Source organism: Dermacentor andersoni, chromosome 6 (assembly GCF_023375885.2).
Source record: "Dermacentor andersoni chromosome 6, qqDerAnde1_hic_scaffold, whole genome shotgun sequence".
In the NCBI taxonomy this organism is placed as follows: Eukaryota; Metazoa; Arthropoda; class Arachnida; order Ixodida; family Ixodidae; genus Dermacentor; species Dermacentor andersoni.
In genome coordinates this window covers 23,176,660-23,194,615 of record NC_092819.1, presented here as the reverse complement: position 1 = coordinate 23,194,615, position 17,956 = coordinate 23,176,660, and the positions used below count along the sequence as shown (strand labels likewise).

Genomic DNA, 17,956 nt, shown 5'->3' with positions numbered 1-17,956 from the left:
GCTTTCTGCCGCTGCCAGATGGCGGCGACACAAGTTTATGCTATAGCTACGGCTGTGATGTTAGCGCCCCGTCTCCGGAAGCAGCTTGCATTCCCATAAACAAAGGCTACTTTCCATATCTTTCTGAAAAACCGAAAATCGTACCGAAAATTGGTCAAGTGTTACATTGAACAACGCAGATTAAAAAAGGTGATCTCTCGGCAAACTTGAGCAAGAACAATGCAGCGGTAAGCACACATTTTTTTTCAAACATTTTAAGCAAGGTATGCACGTCCCTGTACATTAATTTTGCCCGCTTTAGATGCACATTACGTGCGACATAATTGTGATATCGTATTTCGTGGGTGAATAACAGTTGTAAACTGCAGTTTCGTTTTTGAAATGTTTCAATTTTTAAGAATCTTCATAAACATATTGACAGCCTGAATAACAAGTTTCCCTCGTTACAATCATCTGATTTTTACTTATTTTAAATGAAATAAACCTAATCAAATTCTGTGCAGTGCTTGCCTAGAAAAACGATTTTCCATTCCCATGTATTTATAATGGAGCTTTAGATTGGTCCCAAATCCGATGCCACCTACTCAAATATATGTAAAATGCCAAAATGCTTTTCTGAGCTAACCTCTTGAACCTAATGACTTTAGCAAGAGGAATGTTTCTATTCAGTCTGAATTTCAAAAAAAAAAAATCTAAAAGTTGGTAAGCTTTGAAAGCAATATAGAACCGTCAAACTTACAATTCTTAGCTTTGCACCAAAAATGAAAGATATCACAGTTCAGTAAACTGCATTTCTTAGCGCATCTAAAGCAGACAAGTTTAGTACATTAACTTACAGCCCACATGGATTTGTTACAATGCTTACAAGAGCTTTGAAAAAGTCCTCTTCACAAGATAGCAATATATTTCACAGAGGTGTATAATACGGCAATTTTATCCACTTTAGCTGTACTGTATTAATAAATGCAGTTTTCAGAATACTTTTACCGTTTTCCGATTGCTAAGCAACAATTGTAAATTTTATAGTTAGTTTTTCTAAATGTTGTAATTTATAGCAATCTTTATTAAAAATTGACAGCCTAAATTAAAGCTTACATCCCAACAATTATTAGTTTTTAACTTTTTCTTTTAAATGTAATAAACCTCATGAAATACGGTGCAGTGATGGTAGCTGAGAAAAACTATTTCTCCTTTCCCATGTATTTAGATAAGAGACCTCGAACTAAAGCCATGCGCAACAGAACAAAGCACAGAGCCTTTGGGTGCTTGTGGGAGCCAATGGTTTCTTTGAGAGAACACAACATTTGCAACTACTAGTGTTGAGCTCAACTTGCTCAGTGACTTGATGTCAAATGCAGATCTGCTAATGGATCACATAACCGTCCCCCAGCCTTCATGGCACTCATCCCCATGCTTGAACTGTTCCTTTTTCCCAAAGGAAATACTATCTCATAGGACATTTAACGAGACTCCGCTAGCGACAGGTGCGAGGCACCATGTTACTCGCTAAAGAGGTGCCTTTTGCCTTCCTGCCAGCATAAAGGGAACCAATGACCAGCAGCTGGTATATAGGACCAGTAAAGCAGTGACTGTGAACCAGGGCACCACCATCTCTTTCTACCACCTTGTAGTGCATACTCCCCCAGTGCAGGCTAGCAAACCAGACGTGTGTCTGGTTAACCTCCCTGCCTTTCCTGTCTTCTATTTCTCTCTCTCTCTGTAGTGCATACAATACCACTCAGTGAATGCTTGGAAACAATCTTGAAAATTGGTTCACAGAACGAGGTCACAGGGACTGACTGTGAACAATGTCATGTGGAGGCCAAAATGTTAATCTTAAAATAATTTCATTTCGGCTGATGAACAGGTTCAGGCTATCAGAACAGGGCCATGGCTACCTGGAGTAGGGTAGCCACCCACCTTCGGGCATCAACAGCTTAGTCTCCGAAATAAAGTCTATTTGCTCACTTGGTCAGCGTCACTTCCGTTTTTATTGATCACAGGGACTAGACACGGTTGGCATCCACTTGGGCTACTTTCAGACCATCACAGGCCAACATCGTATAGTGTATCTAAATTATGAAACGCCAGAGGGCATCCTGACAATGCATCTGAATTGGCTAAAGATTGAACACTATGATAAATAAATTACCGAGGTCAGGTGTGATAAATTCAGTGATACAAGCCAAGAAAAACAAATTATTGTTGCACTCGGTGTAAAACTCTCAGTAACTGTTGAGCACCATCTTGTAGACTTACTTTCACTATCAGCATCAAGATAGGAGATTACTTTTGTAAATAGGAATTGCACAGCGAAACAAATATTTAATTAGCATTTGAATCATATGAGTTCATGCAGCTTTGTTGAAAAGAAAGCATTGCTTCAGCCTAAATATGTCTCTTGTCATGGGCAAGTTGGTATCAGACAAGGCACATGCCTTTCAGTGCAAATAGGAAAAGTGTTCGGCGATGCCAGTCTTGTTTCATACATAGACTACCCAGTGTAAACCTTAGAAATAATATTTATTTAGATCCATAAATTACCGGTTAGACAGCATATGCAGAGCCAATGCTTCATCCCCTTCCAAGTCAAGACCAGTATCCATGGGACCAAGGTCATCATCCTCTTCACTGCCACTGCTTGCATACTGTGGCCGTCTCCTTGCTAGTTTCTTCTGAGGTGCTAACTTCTTGGCATCTTGGCTGGCCTTCCGTTTTCCTCTAAAAGTGAAAATATAAAGTTGATATCATGAAAGAAAAAGGTATAGATTTAGACCCAAATGAATTAGATGTGAAGTAAACTTGTTGAAAATATCAGAGAACGAAAGATATTTAGAACTTAAAGACAGCATCACCACTCCCTACCACCTATATTTTTAACACATGATTGTTGCTCATGCAACAAAGCAATAAGGATGCCTATCCAACAGCATGATTACATCAACAAGTGCTTCCCCATTCATAGAAAAGGTGGCCATACCTCATTTTGAACACATGTCATGATAAACTTTGTTGCAGGTGCAAAGTGAAATAACAAGAGCAAGGAAAGTAAAAACAATGCATTGTGCAACACGCACGCGGAGGACAGAGATGCGAGGAAGAAACAGTGCACAAACCTTTGAGGCAAATCATCTTCAGAGCTAGGCTCTGTGCCTTCATTTTCCTCTGCATCTGTTGCATCAGATGCTGCTTCTTGCTCGTCTTCACCCTCTTCTCCTTCGCTTTGCTCTCCACCCTCATGTTCACTTCCGCTGCCAGCATCCTGTTAGGAACAAAGAGTACCCTTGTAGCTTGGTTTTCCCAACATTATACAATATGGTGTACATGCACACAAACACACAAATGCGTGGAACGTCATTGATACACTTCTCACTGTTGCATTTTCCTGGCTGCTACATCAGGTTTTCGTGGTTCCAGCCTAAATCCAACTGACTCTTATTTATTATGTTCCCATTTGATACAGGATCGTTCTGTAATGTTCCTGCATATTATATTGCATTTGAAAGTGGCTGTCATGTAAATGTCACGGTGCAGGAAGAAATTGGCTCTCACATGTTGCAACAAGCGACCGATTCGTTGCAACAAGCGACCAAAGTTTGCAATAAACTATAAAAGTTGCACAAGCCAGGCGATGCACAGACATTGGGACAAATAATGCACAGAGCAGTTCGCAAAGTATATTAAAAAGTGTGCATCTATTAAAACCTACCAGGAACAATTACAGGGCTACATTTTCTTTGGGGCCTGCAAGGGTCTTATTTGCATTTCACAATTGGCGGTTCACTGTCACGGGCCACTGTGCGTGTCCTTTAATTATGCACACACATGGTTCCTAGTCACAGTACAAACACTGAGACAACTAATAACTGCCCTGGCAGCCACTCGGGCTGTTTCTGACGTTGTGCTGTAGCAATCTGCGCCCTTCGTAACGGTTACATTTTCCTTGCTGGCACATTTTCCCCCCTGGTCCTGTTAAAAACCTACCGATGAGGTTCTACTATATATTTTTTAATCAGCATTCACTGCAGTATTTAAGAAGACACAAGGTGGCACATACCAATTCTGCCCCTGCCTCGCCGCTCTGCTCTTTGCGCTCTTGTCGCATCTTCAATCGCTTTATCTGAAACCAAAAAAGAAAAAAGTGTTAAGGGCAATAAGCAGCCAAAGAGAGCCAAGAATTACGACAACAAAACTGCCCTTCATGCTGGTTATGAATCAGTCCTGTAAGAGAGAGTTTCACAAAAGTGATATGTCAACTGCAAACAAGACTGGTCTTAACAGACATGCTTTGCATCTAACAAATTGCCAACAATGACTAGGAGAAAAGATGTTATCAGGCAGAAATAACCATGTAATCACAAATTGCATTCATCTGGAGCCAAGGACTCAGACATTTGGTTTGAGCTCCTACATCTCATTTGTCCTCTTTTTCAGCTAAGATATCCAATTTAACACCTAGAAACCAAATCCATGCTACTCTGTGACCTGCAGTGGAGTTGCCAAAGGTTTCATGCACCAGGACTCACATTCAACTTATGCTTACTTGTGGCATTCCCAGTAACTATCAGCAGCAGCAGTCGATTTATGTCCTCTACAGGATGAAGACCCACTCCCAGCAATCACCAATTACCTTGTCTTGAACCAGCTGACCCCATCTTATGCCTGCAAACTTCCTCATCTCATCACATTACCTAGTTCTCTGCCATCCTCATCTGCACTTTCCTTCTCTTGGAAGTCCCAGTAAAGAGCTGCACAAATCTTGGGCAGGTCAAAATCATGTGGTACTCACAGCTCGCTCGAGATCACACCTAGTACAGTCGAATCTCATTAATTTGAACTCAAAGGGACTCAAAAATATTTTCAAATTTAACAAAGTTCGAAATAAAGAAAGCCCATGAAATAAGGGACTTGCATCAAAACTGTAGTGACACCTCAAGCCATACCCTGTGCATTGTCTTAATTCGCTCTCGGTAGCGCTCCTTGTCGAATTTGTCCTCTTCCTCAAGAATCTTCTTTGAGATCTCTAGGTCAATACCACAGGGCGCTTTTTCTTCCTCGAGCAATTTCTTGACCACTTCTGCCTTCTGGACATTGATGCCTTCAACAGCCTGCGGATGATCACATTATTTAGGTCACCAAGGTTACAAACCTTGCACAATCAATGAAGCATATCAATGCAGCACTGCAAAACAGGTACAAACTTAATGCTGATAGAACTAATGCAACAAAATGCAAAACAAGGAGAGCTGCATAGTTAAGTAACACAGCACTATAAGTTTCCCGAAGGACCATGATGCAATGCCAAAAGGGTCCAGAAATGTGCTCACTGGGTAGCTGCATTTGCAGGTACCTGATGTTGTAAAGGCAGGCCCAAGTTCACTTCCTAGCAGGCACATACCATATGCTTCAGTGTTTGCTTTGCAGAATTGAAAAGTTGGCTTTCCTTCATAGCTCAGACATGTGATGATTGAGCTAGACTTTAATAACTGGGGGATTTGTCGCTCAATCTCTAAGCTTGGTTTGCAGTACAACAAAAAGTGCTTTCTTGAGCTAATAATTTAACAAAGAAAGAAAATCTCACACTACATTCGTGAAAATACAGTGGCTCACTTGTCATTCTGGGCACATTTCCCCAACTTTGCTTATCATGAACATGAAAATGAAAGAGATTCAAGTTTTATCAAACTACTGATCCAGAAGATTCAGCAACGCTTAAGACTTTTGTAGCATCAGTGAAGGTGTTCACATTCTCTACAAGCAGATGGCCTTCTCTTGGGAGATCATAACACTGGCCCCACAGAAACAGCGGCAAGAAATGCTGTCAGGATTCTTACCTCGCCTTCATCATCAAAGATTACTTTTGTGTTTGGCACCACTTTCTTCTTGAGCACTTTTTTGGCCAGAGCAACCTTGGTTATAATTTTCTTCTTCTTCTTTGTGTCCTTTTCATACACCACAGCAGCCACATCCTTGTCATCATCCTGCAAAAAAAAAAAGAACAAGAAACAAGGATTTAAAACTTGTGAGTGATTGCATCAGAAGTTGTGCTCGCATGCTACTTACTGTCAGTCAGCTCTTTGCTCTTCGTGGCTGTTATTTTATGCTTACACATCAAACAATAATTGAAAGCTAAGGCCGACCTATGAATAATATTGTGGAGGAAAAGTCCAGAGTGTTTTTGACCACCTGTAGTTCCCTTGAAGAGCACCAAAATCTTGGCATATGAGCTTTTTTCTTTTCTCGCTCTCTTTTCTTCATAAGGACAGGAGCAGTATGAACGGGAAGCAAAGCTACATTGTTCCCAGTAGTACAATGCCATAGCAGCTTCATAACAACCATGACGAGGCAAAGATTCAAGCAACAAGTGCAATCTCACTGGGATAGTAGAACACTTGTCAACATCTTCCAATGTAGAGAATTTCATTGATAAGAGAACCTTTATGTATTTTTTTTTAATCTGTGAAACAGTCAACATCGAATGAAAAACCACAAGCCTCTGTGTAGACACAAGTACATATAGAAATGAGCACTCCTAGCTTGATTTTCCTTCACTACCACAGCAACCCACTACAGGACAAGAATGCTGAATGAGCAATACAAGAGCCCCATGCAGAAACAGCTAATATAATTTTGCAGAGCAGATTTCAATTGATGTTCCTGCATGTTTAAATAAAGGAAAGATGCCGTTAATCATGTGGCAAGGGACACACACACTCTCTGCAGGCAATACTACAGAGCTGCCTGCAAAAATCAAAGAAACAAAAAAGTAAATCCAGACTTTACAATTTGTACTGACACAAGCACACATTAGAAATTCATTGCCACTCTTCACAATTCCTACAAAGAATAGTAAAAACTAGAATTAAATGAGCTCAAATGCACTAACATAATAATTTAACAATTACTCCTATTCTAGTGGTAAAGATGAGGGCTGACTGCCAGGTTAGTTGGTCTTGTGTAATTATCAAAAAGCATTAGAAAAGGTCAAATAGAAGAAAGGAACATTCCCTTTCACCTGCTCGGTCTTTTCCGCCCTTATATTTCCTGTACAGAGATTTCCAGCTGCAGTGAACACAACACTCTTAATATTTTAATATTATTAGTCGAATGGCATAAACATTGTGAGCTAGTGGAGTGGATCTTAATTATAAGTATGCAGCCAGTAAACATTGCATCAGTCTGGTTTCAAAAATACCAAAGTAAAGTTACCAAGCACAACAAGATTCACATTGCTTACATTAGATTCGTATGTCACTCTCCTCTTGACTGTGAAAATGTCGTCTTCACTTTCATCTGTCATGTCAAACTGGAATGGCTCAGTGTCAGGGCCTTTGATGGGTGAGACAGGTTTTGTGGAGACATCTTGTCCTGCCTGAATGTTGTTTGTGTTCTTTGCCTTTGCTGCCTTTTCTTCCATGATTTTCTTTTGCTTGGCTTCCTTTGCCTCGAGTTCTCTCAGGTGCTTCTGAAGAAAGCGTACTCTGGGTGCCATGGCCAACCCTAAGGACCTGAAACATGAAAACAGAAATACTAATGTCAGCAAATTAAACAGACTGCTATCAATAGTTGAACAGTGGGGGCTGCCGGGCCAGACAGTATTTCCTGATGCAATGCACAAAACTGAAATGCAAAAGATAGGGACCAGAAGGAGATTGCCGATTCAAAAAAGGTTCTGCAATAATGTATGTTACACATACATGGCAACTATAAATGTAAGCTGCTGTAAAAATTATACATTTCAGATTAAAGTTTGTGTGGCCATAAAAGAATGTGAGCTTTATCAGCAAGGAGCACAGGCACTGTGCTAATGCAACTTTCATGTCATATTTTGCAAGTGAGTATGGCATGCTAGAAGAAGCTCGCATAGCAATCATGATGTCATAATATTCAAGCAGCGTAATGAATTTGTAAATAAATAGCACGAGACAACAATGACTTCTTGTTACTACATATAAAGTAAATATTACTATAATGTATGGTACATATTACCATATGGAATTTTATTAATCAATATCATAGACTAGCTTGAAAATGATTGTACAGCACAAAAAATATACATAAAACTTGAGCAAACAGGAGTGAACTGAGAACACAAGCAAAAACAAATACGTAACAGCATCACTGATTAAACAAGATGCCAGCTACAGTGCATTCTGATGAAACAAAAGGATATTATAGAGGCTTGGGAAGATGCAACATTCAATTAAGCATGTAAGACATCAGACAAGTTGCAAGCATTCAGAGCTACATATCTAGGTTCAGCAGGTTATATACATGATCTGCAAGCAATGTAAAATGTATGTAGATAGTTTACATTGAGAAAATGAGGAAACAACAGTTTTAATAACATTTGTAAATGTTGACAGTCTATCAGCTCGCAAATTTCAGAGAACTAAATGTAAAGCATCCCCCCCCCCCTCCCCGCTGTCAGCCTCTTTGAAGCTTTTCAACTGCAAACACTTTGCCACCTCATGAACTGCCAGTCTCACCTTGCGAATGCATCCAGGTCAAGCTTGGTGACGTCAAACACAGTCTTATCTTTCATGAGAAATACACTTTTCAAGTAAGCTGTAAAGCACTGTAATGGTGGGAGAGAGAAAAAAGAAGACAAGGCAGTTACAAACCTCACAGAGAGAAGTTACAAAAAATTATATTTTTGTGGGACACAGATTGCCCTTGATGCCCTGTCACAATGTGAACACAAATATTTAGCCTGAATATGCTAGAAAATATGTTATTATACTGCCACATAATAGTGACGGTGAAGAAAGCAGCAAACCTGGGAATCACGAAACTAGTGTTTTATTGGCCAACTTGTGCCCTTAAAAACAGGCTACGCTCAAAGAATGGCAACAACGGTGAACACAGTTGGCGACTGCCGAGAATCTGATCAGCCGGTCAAGCGCATCGGCTTTTATATGCGATTCAACGAAGGTTCCAGAGTAATCGATGGTGCCCGCGTGTCTTCCTGAAAGTTATACACAATTTGTGTCACACATGCAATCAGATTACACAAGCTTCGGTGACAACAGTACCATCGATAACATTCGAGAAACTTCCGATACATGCGGGCACGTCCTGCACTGAGCGATAACATTCGTTGGACGGTGAAAACCGCTCACCCATAAAAGATAAACAAGTCCACGCGTCAATATAATAAAAAAAGAATATTTAATCTATTATGTATATCTAATAACATCTGTATAATTCATAGTACACCACAAAACCATTTGCAAAAGAAAATTTGTAAACAATGAAACAGATGAAACAAATCTCTCACAGAAATCAAGTTATTCTTCAAAAGGCATCATAAACTTAAGAAATATGCGTACATATAGATGTACTCACCCTCTGTGCACACTCCTTTAGTGCAACGTCTCTGGCACACATGGATTCCAGCTTTTTCTGTACGTTCACAAACATCTTGGGATTGACTCTGAACAGAAGAACAGCGCAGTGCACAAGTTTATCGATATCTTCTAGTAAACCACCTTTATCCCTCTATGAATATTTTTTTGGTCAAACAGTGCAAGCACCTGGCAGTAACCACAAGAAAAATCTTTAGAAGTTTTCTACTTTACAAAGTAGTATGATGAAAGTCATGGAGACAGCAATTTTTGAGACATATTGCTTTTTTTTTTTCAATGACTACAGTAACATTTCATCACAGCAAAGTGCACAACGTAATCCTTTTGTCCCGAAAACAATTACCATTAGAAAATTTAAGCTCATCGTACTCACTGTATTTTTGATATTGGTATTTTGTTCTGTGTCAGTTGCTCCGCCATTGGCTCTTCTGATGGAAGCAAGATCAGTAATGCTTCACCATCTTTCTCGAACCTACAGGCACACCAACAAAACATGTTAAATACGTTCAGGCTACAAAAAATCAACTGTGCTATGTAAAATCAGCAAATCAGTTCAATTCCTTTCTCAAAAAAAAAAAGAAAAAGAAGTGAGTGGGTAGTATGATTGCAAGGATATAGACAATTAAAGCTGTAACATGTTTTTCCTACATCGGTTTCAGCAAGTAGCCCCCTTCGGGCTTCCTTAAAGACATTTCACATACAAAGAAATACAACTACAAAAAGCTACAAAAATAAAAGCAGGCGAAAAATGTCCGAGGGGCAGTGAAAAATCCTTTTCACAGCTGTGCTGCAATGGCCACAAGTAAAGGTGGTATTCACAGAAAAGAGCGGTTAACTTGCACCTAAAAAATGTGTAAGTATTGGAGTCAGTACAGCAGATGGGGCAAGAAAAGAAAATGGTAGAAAAGAAAGCAAGATAAATAGAAAAGGCTTCAAATGTGGTAGCACTGTTATACAGCGACAATTCGTAGCTGGCATGGAGACGTGGTTTAGTGGCTGTGGAACCATGCTGCCAAACACAAGCTTGTAAATTTAATTCCTGCTTGCAGCAATCAGATCTTAAATTGGAATTCAAATATTCATGTGTGCTGAAGTTCCAGTGTGTATTAAATCATTCCACATAGTTAAAATGATTCTATAGCCCTTGGCATCACTAATGTCCCAGGTCTTTCTTTGAGATATAAAATTGCAGCTTTAATTCCTTAATTTATTCAACTAACCGATGAGAGGTATCTCCTTTGAATTTAAAATTTCACCACCATTCATTCAATGAGTTAATCAAGTTAATCAACTAGCACAAACCTGGCTGTTCTTCCGGCTCTATGAATGTAAGTGCTGACATCTTCAGGACAGTCAAACTGGACCACCCAGTTGATGGCTGGAAAATCTGAAGAGGGCAAACATAACAACTAGTTTGACTTAAAGGTATGCAAAAGATGAAACAATTTTCATGCAACCTAAATGCTATAAGAATGAGAGAAAATAACATGACAAGAAATTTTGCACAGTGCAGTACTGTAATTACAGAGTAGGCACTATTGCACACCTCAGAGCAAATGGTACACAACAAACACACAATAAATTTTCTGGTATACCCAATGTCGCATGGGCCTAGCTAAACACAATTCAATGTGCACAAAATAGTATACCACATTTAGTAAAATCAGTGAGTCAGCACCACCAATCAAGCACATTTTAAATAGACAATAGGCTGCTGTGATTAGTGCAGTCAAGTTAAAACTTTCACTAAGTGCCTTGAGCTATAAAGTTAATTCACCCTTTCGAACAATTATTACATCCGCACACCCCTGACTATATCTGGGGTCAGGTACTATGTCATTTCAGTCTATAGTAGGATACAACTTTTAAATAAAACAGCAGTTGGCAACCAATGCACATGGACAGCGCAGGGTTGTTACTCCGCCAGCCAATCACAGAAGTAAACAAAAATGTCGCCATGCGACGATTTCAAAATGGTGCCGTACTTGACACCTCTGGAGCATCTGCTATTCTTGAAAAGTCTTCATTGGTGGAAGTGATGACGTGTGCAACAGACATGGACGAAGTGTATGGAGTCTGAGCATTTCACTCTCCAAAAGTCCGCGGTACAGTTCATTTCGCTGCTGACCCCGTTTTACTCATGAAACTTCACTGCCAACAGAAGTGAAACTTGACAATAAATAGTTCCAGCAAAGTATGCGTTTTACTTCAGTTCAATAAAGAATGAGGCTTTCACTATACCACTATAATAGACAAGTGAAAACGTATAAAATTAGGCGCTTTTAATGTTATTTTTGTGGTTACCACCTTATTTAGGTAACAGGGAAAGTTTGAAGTACAAACTATTTGTAGCCTCACGGAGAAACAGTGGCTGGCGGTTATGAGGGCGTGGGCAAGGCTTCACTACAGACATAAGTTGTATCCGACTATAGCTGAAGGTTGCATACATTCAGCCTAACAAGGTACATTAGCTATTAGGGATAGAAATGAGGAAAGAATTAAGTAATATGATGAACTGGTAGGTGGAATACTATACAATGAGCCCTTCACTGCACAACCCAGCCAGGCAGGGCTCAACACCTGCAACCTCTTACCCAGGCCCCGTGCTGCAATGTCAGTGGCGATCAGAACAGCACTCTGTTTGCGGCAGAACTCATCATACACGGCCATGCGCTTCATTTGGAACATATTGCCATGGAGTTCCAGGATGGTCATGCCGGGTCTCATACGGCAGAAGGCTCGGTACACATACTTGACCTGAGTAGCAGCAAAGACAAAAAAAAAAAATAGTGCAAGTGGTCAATTCCTAGCTCGCTGTATAATGGGAAGAGGCAGATTTAAGCAGAAATTTGCCTTAGTGCTTTAGCAGAGCAGAACGAAGGATAAGGACAGTGCAGAACAGTGATACAATGAGCTACTACACAAGAAAATTATAGCAGGCAGCTTGACAAGATATCCTCCTGGGCTAATCGCTTCGTAAGAACATAGCAGGTCATCAGGCCCAAATGGCACACACACATGAACATTATATAGGACTGACTCATTGTGTTTTTATTGATACAAACTTCCCTGTTTGTGCTAGAGCACCTGGTATTAAATGCATGAAAAACTTGGCAAACACACGCAAAACCCTCTTCAAAAGTTCCACAACAAATGAGTGCAGGACAAGAGGCGGTACTGGAAATTGCTATGCAGCCTCCATTAAATCCCAGATGTTCAAAACTCTAGACACTGAGGAGAACTATTTTGCTCATTGTCCATGCATTAAAATGGCAAGAATTCTGTAGGGGCACTGCCACAAAACTCAGCAGCAGCTCTGGTCAAAGATGTGGTGGCTTAAGAACATTTTGGAGTGGCTACGCAATTGCGTATCACTTCTCGTGTGGTGAATCTTCAATCCTGTCCAAAGAAGACGGCATGCCTAAAGCTTTGAAGCTAGACTAATCAAATAATCATTCATTAAACTTGTCTCACAAGCATTAAAGGACTATTGCACACATTACTGAAGAGAAACATGTGAGAACTGGCTCAGCACAAAAGGCTTGCCTTAATTACTATTCGCACGGTTAGAATAATGCTTGTCATGACTTCGTCATCTGATAAACCTAGAGATTTTTAGAACAAGTCAGCTGTAACTGCAGTGTGCAGAGTAAAATTGCATTTTTACCTGTTACACTACCCTAGTGTAGCAATGAATGCATGGAACTACTATAGCCACGCAACAGGCAAAAAGAGAATGTGAAAATGAAACAAACAAATGCAAGCTGCTAAATACCTGTTTGCAGCTGGACAGGAAGACAAGAATCTTCTGCTTGAGGTGGTTTCGTATAAATGACCAGAGTAGATTCAGCTTGTTATGAAGCTCACATACAACATAGCTCTGCAGGAAAGACAAAACAGGATTCACATCACAGATTTTACATATACATTAAACAGAAGGCAAGCCCTAAATTGTACTTAATCTAAGTAAGAACAAAGATGCAAGTTTGTACAAGTACCAAAACTAAAACAAATGAGCCTTGCTCCTTTAACATTCTACATTGTAACCTACTATCTCCTCTCGCATTATTTTACAAAATATGTATCCCTGCCAAATACACAAGAAAAAGTGATCTAACACAAGGAAAGTTTAAAAGAAGTTGATAAGATCTGTAACACTGGCCACCCATTACATCTTCAAAACAAGAAGAAATAGGACACCATAGAAATATGTACTACTTGAAAGTACAGTATACAGGTTAACTTGCTTAAGCACCCAAACAACAACGCCGAAAGTATGATATGAAAAAGCACTTGTAATGACCAAATTGACCAAAATACCTGTCTGAGGCCTTCAGGTGTTGTAAACTTGGCATGCTCATGAACTGACACATAAGCTGGGTCCTTCAAACTCAGCCTTGCCAAGTCTTTGACTGACCTAAGGAATAAAATTAATTGTTGAATAGCACACAGCTAAAAAAGTACTTTGCCTTATGTAAGCCATGAGAAAATGGAAAAACAGGCTTTAAATCTACCCAGTAACACCCGCTAATATAATGGCAACAAGTATTTCACTTACTTGGTTTGTGTTGCAGAAAAAAGCAATGTCTGACGTTCGAGTGGAATGTTTTCAATAATTGCATTGACCGTCTGCTGAAAACCCAGGTCTAGAATGCGATCTGCTTCATCCAGTACTGAAAGTCAGAACACGTTATTACTAGTGTTAAAAACACAAGCGTGAATTTTGTCTGGAAGAACCAAATAAATGAAAAAGTGCAGCTGACATTTTGGTGCCAAAAATTTAACACAAATTGCACACTCTTTCAAAAACAAGCAATTGCTAGTATGATGCTGCCAAAATACACAGAACAGTTTTTACATGCATTTTTGCTGCACGTACTGGTAAGTCACACACAGTAGCATTGCAATTAGCATCTTATGCAGTAAACAAGATGTTTTAAAATGCTAAAAACAAAGCAAAACACAAAGTTGTGGTATTGGAATGTGAACACACCACAACACTTGCATTCTGCTGGCAAGCTATCCAGACCATTACACAGTTCTGAAGAACACTAGCGAATAAGGCTGTTTTTTATTCATTTTATTTTGTTGTAATTGCACTACACAAAATGTTTAGCATAGTATATCCAGGACGTGATTTACTATAGGCACACTGCACTGGCCAGAGGGTGCTGCAACTAATTTATCACACCAGTGCTCCCGACACCAACCACTGGGACTTTGGAGAAAATTAAATTACTTAAATGCCAAGAGATGCACCCATGCTTCATCACTTGTCTTAACATTACATGTTGAACATACGTTAATATTTGCCTATCTCGAGCGCTCATGCCTCGCAATAGATATTCCAAAGTGTTATCACAACTCTGAATAGTGTCTTGCCAGTTTTGCTTCCTCCCCTCGCTTGGCTGTGTGTTCTGGCACTGCTATCAACCGTGGAAAGCTTTGGCACAGGGTGTCTATAACGACACTTCAAAATGGTTAGTTCTGTACACACGCATTGAATGTTGCAGATTACTCACCAAGAATCTGTAGCTGGGTGGCATCAAACAATGGATTCTCATCCATGTGTTGCAGCAGGCGACCTGGTGTGCAAATGACAATGTTGCACGAGTCCATTCGCTTGCTCTCAAACTTCAAGTCCTAAAGAAGAGGAAATCCAAAATATTTATGTCACACTACTCAATACCAGGCAGCAGCAAAACATTTAGCTGGGACATCAAATGGTGTCTGTGCTGTTCTTGCTGTTCTGTGTGCCAGCGTGCTGTAGAAAAATCCTGCCTTCCCTTACAATAATTCATTCTGCAGAAACTTGCTTGGACTGAAATTTACTTATAGCCCACTCCGGCCCAAGGACTGTGAGTTAGCCTTGTAGTAATAAATAACAAACACCATTAAGCCAGGAACGCCAGCAACCAAGCAGATAAGTGGTTGTGACAATGCAATATAAATGCAAGCTCTGCCTGTTTGAGAATAAGCAAGTGGAATAGATATGAAACTTTCAGTTATTGGAAGGAAAGCTGCAGGCATCTAGTAATTCAAAAAGCTTTCAGGAGATACAAGACAGGAAAAGAAATACGCTTCCTAGCAACTCGGGCATGCTGCATGATCGTCCCCCATTCAGAGAAGTGCAACACTACACCCTTCAGTTACACAAAATATGGACACATTGTGAGGAAACCACATTTTCAGCAACAGGTTCAATAACTTTTCTTCGAATGCATAGGAACAACGAAATTACTGGCAATTTATGTCTAGCCTTCTTGCATTTTACCTTTCCTCCTATTACAAGACCAGCTGAGAAGTCATGGTGCACGCCAATCTTCTTGAGCACTTCGAAAATCTGGTAAGCCAGCTCCCGTGTTGGCGTTATAATGAGGGCGCCAATGCCATAGTTGCGGGCCCACATTTCACAGTACAGCTTTTCCAGTACCTTCAAGAAGAAAAACAGCAATCAGAAATGCCTAAAGCCTTCAATATGGTGCTTCATGTTCACATTCTGCACTTTCATTAATGTTCTTTAGGTTCACGACGTGTTCATCATCATCATTTATTATTATGTATTATTTAGCATTTTTTCCTTAATAATACACTTGTTTAGGTTCATGCATGTGAACAATACAGGCATATGTTTAGTACAAAGACCCCTCCTACAATTTTATGGTTCTGCTATCCCACATTTATATGCCTGTTCATGATCCATTTGGCACAATACAATTTACTGGTTGATTGACAAAAACGAACAGTTTTTGACAACTATAGTGCCTCTACAATATAGCATGTGCAGAAGACAACTCTGAAAATGTCAAGCCACTCCTCCAGAGTAAACAAAAAAAATAGAATACTTTTTTTTCTTATCCTCCTAACACATGTTGGGCATGAGTGAAGTATATAACGGTTCCCATTACAACATCCATATTTCTAAACAGCTGTCAGTTTTTAAGAAAGAGAATGTCGATGGCTTATAAACACGTGTGCAGAACAGAGTAAACAGTGATTTAATGTATCTGATGAAGTCATTTCTTACCGGTATTAGAAATGCAAGTGTCTTGCCAGAGCCAGTCTTGGCAGCTCCAAGGATGTCAAGACCTCTCAATGCAAGTCCAATGGCCTCTCGCTGAATTTCAGTTGGTGTTACATAGCCAGCCTCTTGAAGCCCTGTAGAAAACGTCATATTAATATTGGTGCAATTACCAAACGACAATTACATCTCACAACCTTGCATATTGGTTCACTTAGATTTAGATGCACGTTAAACAACTCCAGGTGGTCGAAATTAATCCAGAGTCTCCCACTACGGCGTCCCCCATAATTATATCGTGGTTTTGGCATGTAAGACTACATAATTTAATTTTTTAATAACTGCATGCTGTAGCCTGTCTACTCTAAATTTATTTGCTGCTTACATCTAACCATTTGTTTTCGAAGTAGCATTTAAATAATACGAACACGAAAGTGTGACGCTGTTTTGCGAGTAACCTAGATTTTTCGCACTGTATGGCAAAGTGAAACATGAAAGGGCGCAAATGATGCAAAAAGACAAACGACAGCATTGAGGCTCGTATACCATGCATGTCAAATGTTACAAGCATGAACGGGCTTGTTGTGGAAAGCAGTACACGCGTATAGGGCTGAGACATGTAATCAGTGACACAGCACTGAGTTGCACGCTGTTATTTCGCAATGTCCCATACACACAACCGGCTTCGTTCTGTCGTTAAAGCATCGCTACATCGCTGCCCGCCAACGGGCTGAAGGCAGTGACTGATTGCTGTCTAAGGTGTGCGGGCATGCGATCAATTATCGCGCCTACGCAAGGTAAATTTCTGCGGCAGCTGGTTGTAGGCACAATTCAGCGGACACTTCACGTGGGCCATTACACGCATGGAGTTTCACAAGAGGCAAGCTTAGTATAACATAAACACTCACCAAGCTGTGTCTTCGTCGACAGCGGAAAGTCCTTGAAGGTTTCGACGGTCTTGGAGTCGAACTAAACGAAAAAGAAAGACAGATCCTAGAAGCGTAATCGCGTAACACCGCGCTGATCAAATGCTTGTCAGTGCGCCCAGTCTCGCAATAAAGTATACGTGTACCGTCACCGCAATTAACAAGAAGGTGAGGCGAACTAATTTGCGACACGTATTCACCTTAGCTGTAATGTTCTAGATTAGAATACTGTGTTTTACAGTACGGACTCGAATTTATGTTGTCAAAATCAGGCGCTGGCAGCGTACTTACGTCTTCGTAAAGAGCTCGTAGCCTACTGATTTCTTCTGTCTCCGTCAGACCTTTGGTCTGTCTCTTTCTGTAAACTTTCATTGACTCTCTTTCTCCACGTCGGCTGAAATTCTTTGACGGCTTGTTCCATTTTCTTTTCGTAAACGCGCGTTTATCTGAATGCTGCTTGCCTTCCATGTTTTCACATGTGGCCGCTGCCATATTGAGATTAGGCAAAACGAGAAGCTTAAGTAACTCAAGAAACGTAAGCCAACCGTTTTAAATAAAATATTAAACTAGGCAATATTTTCTAATTTATTATTCAAAACATCTTAAATAAAATAAGGATTTTTGTTTATAAGTTATATAAT

General features: G+C 40.0%; 1 protein-coding gene across 1 annotated transcript; it reads right to left on the bottom strand.

Annotated features, from left to right (window-relative positions):
• Window positions 1-2,504: 2,504 nt before the first annotated feature.
• On the bottom strand, window positions 2,505-17,822 carry LOC126521379 (probable ATP-dependent RNA helicase DDX10). The gene is made up of 19 exons (XM_050170069.1): window positions 17,607-17,822; window positions 17,298-17,358; window positions 16,396-16,526; window positions 15,643-15,801; window positions 14,891-15,011; window positions 13,927-14,041; window positions 13,689-13,785; window positions 13,144-13,248; window positions 11,963-12,125; window positions 10,671-10,755; window positions 9,742-9,840; window positions 9,349-9,436; window positions 8,490-8,578; window positions 7,238-7,508; window positions 5,835-5,981; window positions 4,944-5,108; window positions 4,058-4,120; window positions 3,117-3,262; window positions 2,505-2,721 (listed from the first exon to the last, which is right to left on the bottom strand). Exons 1-19 carry the CDS (start codon window positions 17,805-17,807, stop codon window positions 2,541-2,543), a joined length of 2,487 nt encoding a protein of 828 aa, XP_050026026.1. The 5' UTR covers window positions 17,808-17,822; the 3' UTR covers window positions 2,505-2,540.
• Between the last annotated feature and the right edge of the window lie 134 nt (window positions 17,823-17,956).